Here is an 11,798-nt window from a genome sequence, read left to right as displayed (position 1 = left end):
GGGAAAATGGTCTTTACGTTATTTATTCTTCAAAAATGCTTTGCTCATCTAATGGACCATTTGTGTTGCCTAAGCATTGTCAGCAAGCATTTTTCCACAAGGATCCACGTGTGGGTCTCTGGTCTGCCATGTGCACCTAGGATGGAGATGGCTTCATATTCTTTACTTTTAGCGGCTTCACTCAAGGTCTCAAAATTGGTATTCACTCCTAAGTTGCCATCCATAATATCTCCTAGAAAAGGTATCTATGGAATCCCATTTGTCCATTCACTTGGGTGACTTTTTCTTCAGAAAGTCCCTTCTCTCCAGTACCTGAAGAAGAGGGGCAATCTCAAAAGCCAAAGCCTAATCTGAAGTCTCTTATTTGGATATTTAAGCAGGAATGCAACCTGCCCCTAACCATGTGATTTAGCGCTACTAAACTTTCGCTTTTTGATGGTCCCCACTTCACATCCTTGTCAAGAGCACAAAGTAGTGGGTGAACATGGAAAGAAACGTCTCTTCTTCAAGGATTCTTTGCCAGAAGTAGTGTTTGGCCACGCATCGCCAAACACAGGTGAACCCCTGTATCAAGTGGCACCCTCTATTGAACAGCTGCACCTGAGTGCCAGCCCTCCACTGAACAGCTGCATCTGAGAATCCGTCACCTGTTCACATCACAGGTAATCTTTGAGAAGAGATGGGCAGACTGCAGCAGAGAGGACAGAGGGCAGGTGAAAGTTTGCAGAACTCACCAGAAGTTGCCACAACAGCTGCAACATCCTTTTTTATGAGGCTGCACCATAGACTGCCTAAGCATGCATCTTTTCCCCAAAAAGAATGAAAGAACCCCTTTGTGAGTGCATCAGTCCCCTGACATATAACCAATCTCTTGCATGCTCACATACCTGTCGCTTCCTTCTCAAAAGAACCAGGTTTCAAGACTAGATCTAGATTTGGCACATGCCCTTCCTGCTTCATGCGTGAACTAAAGATTTCAAGCATCTCTGAAATATCCTTACTTTGCTTGTTACCCACCACAAAATCACACAACTTGTTGTTCACCTCTATCAAAGCACTTGCAGGCTTTTTCTTTGCCCCTGCAAGCTTTCTCAGCTCATCTATTCTATATGCATCGTTCCACCTGCCAGTACTTGCATAAATGTTTGTCATGAGAACATATGAAGCAGCAGACTCTGGAATCATCTGAACAAGCTGCTGAAAGCATCTAAGTCCTAGTTCTACTTCCCCATAAGTTTTGCAGGCACTGAGCAAAGCTCTCCAGGCCTCTTCAGATGGAGGATGCCGCATCATTTCAAGAACTCTCTCTGCTTGATGCAAATCTCCTGATCGTGCAAGGAGATCAACCATGCAAATATAGTGATCTACTGTCGGTGCAATGCCATGTTCCTCTCTCATTGCCTTGAAATACTCTTGACCCTCAAATAACATGTGGGTATGGCTGCATGCAGTAAGAAGACACATGAATGTCTTGGCATCTGGCTTCACACCCTCTTCTTGCATGTCCTTAAAACACTGAACTACCATGTTTCCCTCATGGTTCATGCCATATCCTATTATCATTGCATTCCATGAGACAACGTCTCGATTTCGTAGCTTATAAAAGACTTCCTGTGCCTCTAAAATTGAGCCACATTTGGCATACATGTCAATCAAACTGCTGCTGATAAAAACATCTCTTTCAAATCCTTTTCCTGCAATCTCCATGTGTATTTGTCGCCCATTATCTATGGCTCCTATACTGCCACAAGCTTTCAAGACGCAAAGAAATGTGATACTGTTTGGAAAAACGCCTTCCAACTGCATCTGCTCAAAACATTTAAGCGCTTCCTGCCCAGGACCATGCTCCACATATCCTGCAATTAGTGCAGCCCATGACACAACATCTCGAATTGCTGACAGTGTGTTGAAGACTTCCTGTGCCTCTGAAAGTGAGCCACATTTGGCATACATGTCCACCAGCGTGTTACATACAAAAAGATCTCTTTCAAAGCCCTTTTGTGCAATTTCAGCATGTATTGCTCGGCCATTGTCTACCATTTTCAAGCTGCCACAAGCTTTCAAGATCCAAACAAAGGTGATAGCATCTGGAGGGATGCCCTCAAGTTGCATCTGCTCAAGACACTTCAGGGCTTCCTCACAAGGTCCATGTTCAGCAAATCCTGCAATTAGTGCAGTCCACAACACAACATCTCGGACTGGCAGCTTGTCAAACACTTCCCATGCAAGTGAAGGTGAGGCACATTTGGCATACATGTCAACCAAATTGCTGCCAACAGAAAGATCACTTTCCCATCCATTTTGTGCAATCGCAGCATGCATTTCCTGGCCCTGGCCTATAGCTCCTGTGCTGCCACAAGCTTTCAAGACAGAAACAAATGTAACAGCATTAGGAGAGACGCCCTCCAGTTGCATTTGCTCAAAACATTTCAACACTTCCTCCACAGGTCCATGTTCAGCACATCCAGCAATTAGTGCAGCCCATGATACAACATCCCGAACTGGCAGCTTGTCAAAGACCTCCCTTGCCTCCAAAAGTGAACCACATTTACCATACATGTCAACCAATGTGTTCCCAACAAAGAGATCACTTTCAAATCCCTTTTGAATAATCTCAGCATGCACTCCTCTGCCCTCACCTATGGCTCCTATGCTGCCACAAGCTTTCAAGACACAAAAACATGTGACAGCATTTGGAGAGATGTCTTCCATGTGCATCTGTTCAAAACAATTCAGTGCTTCCTCAGCAGGTCCATGTTCAGCATATCCTGCAATAAGCACATCCCATGACACAACGTCCCGAACTGGCTGCTTTTCAAAGACTTCTTGTGCCTCTGAAAGTGAGCCCCATTTGGCATACATGTTGACCAACATGTTTGCAACATAAAGATCCCTTTCCAATCCCTTTTGTGCAATCTCAGCATGTATTTCTCTGCCCTTGCCTATTGCTCCGATGCTGCAACAAGCTTTCAAGACACAAACAAACGTGACCGCATCAGGAGAGATGCCCTCCTGCTGCATCTGTTCAAGACATTTCAGTGCTTCCTCCCCAGGCCCATGTTCAGCATATCCAGTTATTAGTGCAGTCCATGTCACAGCATGTCGCACTGGCAGCTTGTAGAAAACTTCCCAAGCCTCTGAAAGTGAGCCACATTTTGCATACATGTCCACCAAAGCACTGCCAACAGAAAGCTCTCTTTGTAATCCTTTTCGTTCAATTTCAGTATGTATTTCTCGGCCCTTGCCTATGGCTCCTATGCTGCAACAAGCTTTCAAGAGACAAACAAATGTAAATGTATTTGGAGAGATGCGCTCCAGATGCATCTCTTCAAAACATTTCAGTGCTTCCTGACCAGGTCCACATTCAGCATATCCTGCAATTAATGCAGCCCACGACACATCATCTCGAACTGGCAGTTTGTCAAACACTTCCCGAGCCTCTGAAAGTGCACCACATTTGGCATACATGTTAACCAAAGTGTTGCCAACGTAACAATCCCTCTCAAATCCCTTTTGAACTATCACAGTATGTAGTTCTCGACCCTTATCTATGGCTCCTGTGCTGCCACAAGCTTTCAAGACACACAGAAACGTGACAGCATCTGGAGAGATGCCCTCAAGTTGCATCTGTTCTAGGCATTCCAGTGCTTCCTTACCAGGTCCATGATCAGCATACCCTGCAATTAGTGAATTCCATGGCACAAGATGGCGAACTGGCAGCTTACCAAAGACTTCTCGTGCCTCTGCAAGTGAGCCACATTTAGCATACATGTCAACCAAAGTTCCACCAACAAAAAGATATTTATCAAAACCCTTTTGTGCAATCTCAACATGAATCTCTCGGCCTCTTTTCACATCTTTGAGCCTAGCATAGGCCTTTAAGAGGGCCATAAGCGTATACCTGCTAGGATGTACACTGTCCTCTTGCATAATATGGTACAGGCTGACAGCATGCTGCATTTGTCCCGATTCTATGTACCCCAATATAAGAGAAGTCCATGAATGCTCATTCCGATAAACTAACCTGTTAAAGACCTGCTGAGCATCAGCCACACTTCCACATTCCACAAACATTGGTACAACGTAGTTCCCAAGAGCTCTATGAGCTTCCAGCCCAAATTTACAAATGTGTGCATGCACACGCCTGGCGTAAGATAGGTTTTTCTGCTTTCTGCACTCCTGCAAGATGCGGATGAAGTTCTCAACCAAAGGCAGGTCAGCCATGCGGTCCAATATTCTGAGCCTCCTGCAAGCTCAACATCTCCCAATCATTGCCATGTCCACTCACTAGTATTCAGCCTTGCACATGTGGGCGGACCCTGGCAGCTCTGCCAAGGCAGAGTCTCCAGACGGCTGTTCTTGTTTGCATGGCAGACAGACGGGCTTTCCCCCTTTTGAGCCTCCGTTGCTCGGGTTGCTTTCCTCCGTACTTTGATACCTTAAATCTGGAGCCTCTGGGTTTGTCTCTCCAAACTCTAAATTCCAGTTTAAGGCCCTGATCCAGAGGTTTACACATGTGAAACATTTCATTAGTTATTTATTAACGCCCATTTATTAAAGTCGTTACTGCCATGTAATTATTTACGTGATTCCAACCACTGAGATGAATTCGTGAAGTACCCTCGTAACAAATGATCTACTACATCTCCCTATCTGCAAGAAGAAGCACAATGAAAACCAACAGTGCTGTGGGCTAGGTTAAAAGTTTGATGACGACAAGGAATATGTATTCTGACCAGAAGCCGTTGCGCTTGAGGCAGTTCAAAAAGGGATAGCCGAAGGGTCCTACACCACATGACTCTTCTGCGCTGACCACCAGTTTGAGGATCAAGAACTTCGCGTGGTGACGAATTTATGATGCACTCCGTGGTACAATTCCGGCCCGCAAGCGAGACCTGTGCCCGTAAACATGAAGGAAGAGGCGAGATAATAGCGAAGGCGTACTCTGGGGGTCTCATCTTGAAACTGCAAGTCTAGAGAATGCGCAAATGCATTCCCTATGCTGCACGCTCCTGTGTTGCCTCAATGTGCCAGGGAGCTCGAAGTCCTGCCATTAGCTGTGGTAACCACAGAGCTACGGGAGCTCAGGCCTGCTGGTGTGTGTGCGCGTGTGAGTTCAACCCTGGCTACGTCCTGCCGCACCGCAATACCAAAAAAAAAAAAGATTAAATCATTCATAAGGCCTGCGTAAGATCAAAAAAGTAAACGAAAAGGAATCCACCGAAAATGGTGTGAAGGAAGAGCAGATAAAGGGGAGAGAGAGAACGGGGGTGTGGGAGAGAAGGTGGAGATGTGTGTAGGAGATAAAGAAGGGAAGAGAGAGAGAGAGAAAGTCAACCACTTTAAAGTCTCCATTCAAGTCCAATGAAGAAGAGCCAATAGGAAAAATGCACTTCAAGAAATGCCTAATTTCTGCTTTGCCAAAATCTCATTGTTGCTAAGGCTACCCTGAGGGCAGACCAAAAAACCAATTGAATTACGCGTGCTGAAGTTGTGCAAGTAGACCAATATGCATTCAGTGTTCCAGCAAAGCGTTTTTGAGGGAATGTGTTTGTCCAAATATGATCCAATGTGGATCTATGTATTGTAGTTGGGTCATGTATTAGTTGTTGCATGTTTTGATGCTCCATTACGTTCATTAGTTTTTGCATATTTGTTTATTTTATTCTATAGTCTATGTTAAAGTCTCCGACAATGTATGTGTGAAGGTTCAAGTATTTGAAAATGTGCTCTAGTAAGTTTGTAAGTGTGTTTGTATTTGCTTTTGGTGACTTATAAATATTTACTATAGCTGTTGTTTCGAAGAGTGGAGACTGGAAAATTGTTAGCAAGCATTCGATGCATTCTTGGAAGTAGAATTAATTGTCTATGAGGTCTAAGTCACTCTTGTAGTAAGTTGAGATTCCAAGACCTTTTTTCCCTACAATTTGTTTGAAGTTAGGAATGTTACTATTATCGTGTTGTTGCCCATGTATTTCTTGCAAGCATAGAGCTTTTGACACAATCAAATTTGTATTTGAAAGTATGTATTCTTTTTGCCTTTGGAATGTTCTTGTGTTCAAGGATGATGTTGTGCATGGTGTTGAGAAAGGTTTAAGTAGCCAAAGTTCCAAGCGGAAGTTGATTTCAGCCTTTCCATCTCCTATAGAACAGTTCTGTCAAGCTTTATGTATTTCATTTCCAATGGTTGGGTCATATAGAGATTGGCTGGGTCTCGAATACGTGACAAGGCTGTGTAAGCGAGACCATGCAATTTAATGCCAGTGGGGTCGAATCCCAAGGAGTCCATAGAAAGGCCTTGGGAACGATGAATTGTTCCTGCAACAGCAAAGGGAATTGATGTCTACAAATAGTGTTTAGTTGATTTTTCCCTATTTGGAGCTCGCGAGTGACTTGGAAGATTGGTCAGTTGCATTTGAGTAGAATGTTTGGTTCTCAACTCTAGTTTTTGCACCTATTTTTGAGTTTCTGAAGCGCACCCACATGATGTATGGTTTTTCATTTGTGCTTGAGTTCATGAATATTGTGTCTGCACCATTCACCATTATAAATGTTAAGGTTTCCTGAATAAAGTTTAACTATTGTACCAAGTTTTAATCGTAGTTTAGCATGTAGGCCACCTATGTTTTTTGGGTCACTTAGATTGTCTTACTACAAGTTTTATGCTTAATGTCAGTGGCCTTAAGAAAGTGTGGTTGAGCTTTCAGCAAATCGAAAACCTCTTTGTTGTGCTTGTCTTTCGCTGCATTTGTATAGAATAGGTGCGGGACTTCATGTTTGTTTGCTAAGAAATAGTGGTAGAGTGCATTTAAGTATGTTAAATCTTCTTGAGTGTGATTGGCAGTTCTGATGCGGTTCAAAATTTCAAGGAATTTGTTGTCATTTTGTCACATAGATGTCTTCAGTTCATAGTACTTTACGTGATCTTTCCATATGCAAGGTACCATGGACAACATAGTGGCCTTGTCAGAGGAGATCCACGCATCCTTCGTTGGGCTTGCTTGGCACAAATCCCTACAAAGAAGGACATCCATGCCGCCAAAAGGCTGCATGTGATTATGCTTTATTTCATGCATACGCATGTCAACAACAATGAAAGTGTTTTGCCCAATGAGGGAAACCTCATCAAAAACTATCAAGTCCAAGTTTTTGTAAAGTGTTGAGAGTTTTTGCAGAGTTTCAGCTACTTCCTCTTATTTTACATGTTTTCTTGTATTTGTGGGACTGAATTTCAAGTTTTGCAAGGTGGAGCCTTGACAAATCACAACATATGTGTTTGTCGACGAACTCCTCTATTTTGATGTTTGATGAAACTCGATATATTGGGGCTTCATTAATCCAAAGAAACCCATGATCATGTTGGCTACCGTGCTTTTGGAACTCTGACACGAAGTAAAATTCCAGTACTTTCCCCAGAAGTGAGGCATCTTGCTTCAGGATGTGCTTGAGAGCTTGGAATCTGTGGATATAGTATTGGGCTATTATTACAGGGACTTGACAGATTAAGTTCCTTTGTTTCAGGGCCTCATTGTAGTTTTGTTCTTCTAGCGAGTTATGTTTCACTTCTCCCAAACATTTCAACAGCAGCTCCCATAGTTTCTCTGCTACAGATAATGTTATAAAGAAAGTAGGAGGCAAAGAGTTTTTTTTTTGTTTCAAGTAGCATGCAAAGTCACGGTAGCCAATGTTAGAACGAAGAATTCTCTCCACATTAGTATTTTCCAATCTGTTCTTTGCTTTTAATGTTCACCCATGCAATTCGGCTTTTCGCATGTGCACCCATGTGGAAGATAAAATTTGACGCACTACTATTTTCCTTGTTTTGAAGAAGATATTTTCTATTGGCATGGCAAAGCGATGATCCTCATTAGTTAGTTCCCAACGTGCAACTTCTTGGTAGGGAATACGTTCCAGGATCTTGTAACAGTGTGGATGGCCATAGAAGATAGTAGAAAATGCTAGTTCCTTGCAGTGCTTGTCCTTGAAGATGCTTAATGTTGAGAATCGCTCAGAAGGAGCCATGCAATTACTTGATGTGCTGTGTAGATGCCATGCACTAGTGTGTCAGTCTCTGGCTCATCATACATTCCATTTGCAGTAGAGGATGCAACAGGTACTTCTTTTAATGGTTCCTTTTGCAAGTTTTCAATGTGTTCAATCCAAATGGAATTCAGTTGGACGTTGTTTTCCTTGTATAGAGGAGCTTGCAATAGCTCTTTTAATGCACGCATTTCAAGTGTAGGCCTTACTAACCCGCTCATGTAATTATGTGTGTATTCTAATTTTCTCTTAATGGAGACTATGGTTGTGGCACCATCAATGAGATGAATCTTGGTAGGACACGTTGCGCTCTATCAACATCAGCGAAAACATTCACATGCTACTGCTTAGGCCGTACTGGCCGTCGAAGCTAAGTTCTTGTAGTTGTCCATATGGAATTCTTATTGAGACAAGTTGTGCTTCAATATCATTCAATGTACTGATGAATTTTGTTTTTTGTGGTGGTAAAGTCATGTTCAAATGGCAATATATGGGGATGACATTGTTTTTTATATGTTTGAAGCACAAGGGACATAAACATTTTTGCCTTTGAGGGATCTTTTCTTGAGTAATGTTGTTCTCAAACAAAAAAGCGAACATAGTAGGATTTAGGGTTTTCAACTTCGAGAGAAATGTCAAAGTGTTGCAGCTCACACAAGCATGATGTGGTGAGTCATGTATTGCTTGCATGTACTTCTTCAAAGGTGTGGAAGTATCTAGGTAATGACAATGTCTGCCTATGTTCTCCATTAAAGCATCTTCCACTAGGAGGGATGTTCTTTTCTTAGTTTTGTTATGTGCTTCTCTAATTGTAGTTCCTTGGCTCGACTTTGAATCCAACATTTCTTGTGGAGGAGATACTTCTTTTTCAACGAGGAGGTCACATGTGTCATTTGCCTTTACAATATTGGCTTCTTTCATTCTATATACCTTCCTCACGATTGATTGAATGGGATAACATCCATTGCCGTTTGTCGCAATGGATATTGTTGCAATCTCTCTAGCACTTGCATTTGGGTTCTTTTGAAGAAGTAGGCAAAGGGCCATCTCATCATTCTTTTCCCAAGTGATATACGTTCTCTTACCAAGAAGTTGTAGCAAAGGAGATATTTGCATTGGAATGGTTATTTCATCGAGAGGATTGAATGGGTTGATATATTTTATAGAGGCACGACATGAAAGATTTTGTACATATTGGTTGATGTGCGACAAATTACTTGAAAAGAACAATACAATTGCTTTTATAGTTCAATCAAAGAACTATATATCAATGCTCTTGAAGTAGACACATTAGAAATCATTTTTGCAATGTTTTTTTTCCAAGAACTTTGATTATCTCAATCCACATCAATATCTTTTAAGGCGTTCCTTGGGCAATTGCTTGAGTAATTATTCCTTCCAATGCTTTTTATGAGCCTGTGAAGTATGGCTGTATTGTGTGGATTTTTAATGAGGAATTTCTCACTTGCAAGGATGCCTAAAGTGTTTACATTGAGGACCTCCTCTTTTTGAAAGGAGATTTCCATTGCAAATATGTTGTCGAACACAAAATTGAAGTACTTTTTTGGGTAACAAATTTCAACGAAGAGATTGCAATTTCTAAGTCTACAAAAGAAAAAAGCAACTTACTGCATTTCTAAGAAAATTGACAACAACTCAAATGATGCAAAAGAAATTATCTATTTTTCTTCAAGTACAAGCCTATTGGCTAACATCACATATTTGCCTCAAAGCCAATAATGTGTCCTGAAATGTTAACAGAGTGAAGGTTCTAGTACGTTTGCTGCAATGGAGCATAGAGCAAATACATAGAGTGCTTTCATTATGAAGCACTAAGAATGGAGCATCCAATGCTAGCACGCTGTCCACATGGCTGCCTCAAAGAAAAACAATGACCTACCATAGGATACTATCTTCCCGATCAAAGCTGGAGTCTGAGAAATAGGTTGCGCACAGTGGCAAGTGTAACAGAAAGGGCGACGATGGTCTCAACTCACGCGTGTACCAATGCAAACCTCACAAGAGTACTTCGCAAGCTGGGAGTTGAGGTTTGTGAATTCAAGTAGCCCAATAACCTACAAAAGAATATCAAAGGATTAGCAATGAACTAAAAAAGAAAATTTTCTTGGATAATGGAACACAACTTACCATATGCCCATAGCCAAGATTGCCAACTTGGGCAACAAACACTTGTGTAAGATCCTCCTTCTTGGGGCCGTCTGGTACGTTTGCTAAAATAGTGATGTAAGAAACATTCTTTAGCGTGTACATCACGATACCCTCCTCATTGTATTCTTCCACAAGGTGTGTGAAGAGGCCCTTTCGCTCAAACACAAAAGTAAGCTGCAAAAGAAGAAGTTTTAAAATTCGGTTTGGGCCATGAAAATAAAACTCCATGAAAAACTTATAGTACTTTACTTATTGCGGCTCGATCCTCGTTCCTTGGGCCATCCGTGATAATCAATTGATCGGCAATGCCACCATCCATGTCTATTTTGATGATCACGAATGATATAGTACCCATAGCCATATTAATTTGTTTTAATGACTTGCAATTCTTTGATGAAAGGCACATACTTTGCGAGCTTGTGGTCACTGAGAAGTGTGATGGTTCCCTCGAATGGCTTGCCTTCAAGACACTTGTTGTTGCATCTAAATGAATAGAATAGCAAGAGGTTCCTCCTTCACCGATGTTCTGCGTAAGGACAATGGCACCTTCTATCCTATAGAATCCATCCACTTCTAGTTTATCTTTGAATTGATCAACATAGGATTGTGGGACAACAAATGCCATTGTGTCGCAATTGTGCCTATTTGTGAAGTCCACCCTTAAGAAAATTGTGTACTCCGGATCCTTGGCTTTGTATGTCCCATATTTACCAGGAGTTTTCCTTCAAAAGCAAACCTATGGCTTATGCAGTCTGTAAGTCGCTATGTGTAGAGTAGTGGAAGTGAATTTGCTTGCTCAACACCATGTTTTTTGGCTTGTACTATGGCTTGCAAGTTTTGCTTGTCGTAATTAAATGGCAAGGGTTTCTCTTGGGTTGCCGATGCCACAACCATGGAATTTGCTTCATCTTCATTACTCTTCTTGCAAATTGATGACACTTTACTCGCTGCAATAGGTTTTAAAATGTCTCTTAAGTACAGGCTTGTGGATGTCTCGCATAATTAATTTATTGTAACACATAAATTTTTTTGTATTGATGTTGTCTTCTATTTGCATAGAATGCTTTGCATTTTAACTCACTATTCTATTTAAAAACTCATGGATGGGAAGTTTCTTTTAAAATGAAATTATGATTAACGAATTCTAAACTTAAACTTCTTTAAACTTTTACAAAACATTGTTTCTTTTCATAGTGAAAGCGCACAACAATAACTTTTAATTCATTGTACATGGGTAGCAAACAATTATCTAGAAGGTCAACCAATATGCTATACTCTAACCCTTACACAATGACTTAAGCATGACTATTCTTGCATAAAGAATTCACAAACATGTCACGAAATGCAAGACAAATATTTGAAGTAGATTATGTCGGCTCAATTATTGAGCGTACACGCAATATACAGAAACAAAACGCGATCGTCCTTCAAAACAACGTACTTGGAGCAAACATTATCGAGGTTGATTAGGCGAGTAACAGCAGACGGCCAAAATTATAACAGATGAATTGAAGACACGCTACTTGCCTTCTGACTCACCCTCCGTGGACGAACCTTGCGGAGGAACCCTTAGGTTTTCGGGGCATTGG

General features: G+C 41.5%; 1 protein-coding gene across 1 annotated transcript; it reads right to left on the bottom strand.

The window, feature by feature from the left end:
• Positions 1-794: 794 nt before the first annotated feature.
• Positions 795-5,049, bottom strand: LOC147893369 (pentatricopeptide repeat-containing protein At2g33680-like). The gene is made up of 2 exons (XM_087385918.1): positions 4,737-5,049; positions 795-4,495 (listed from the first exon to the last, which is right to left on the bottom strand). Exon 2 carries the CDS (start codon positions 4,222-4,224, stop codon positions 880-882), a length of 3,345 nt encoding a protein of 1,114 aa, XP_087242044.1. The 5' UTR covers positions 4,225-4,495; positions 4,737-5,049; the 3' UTR covers positions 795-879.
• Between the last annotated feature and the right edge of the window lie 6,749 nt (positions 5,050-11,798).

The sequence above is a fragment of the Dipteris shenzhenensis genome, chromosome 15 (genome assembly GCF_047967505.1).
Source record: "Dipteris shenzhenensis isolate YYH24624 ecotype China chromosome 15, Dip_SZ_1.0, whole genome shotgun sequence".
Lineage (NCBI taxonomy): Eukaryota > Viridiplantae > Streptophyta > Polypodiopsida > Gleicheniales > Dipteridaceae > Dipteris > Dipteris shenzhenensis.
This window is presented reverse-complemented; position numbering and strand designations above follow the sequence as displayed.

Coding starts and splice junctions, on each gene's coding strand:
- LOC147893369 (XM_087385918.1), bottom strand. CDS start 4,224: ATGGCTGACCTGCCTTTGGTTGAGAACTTCATCCGCATCTTGCAGGAG.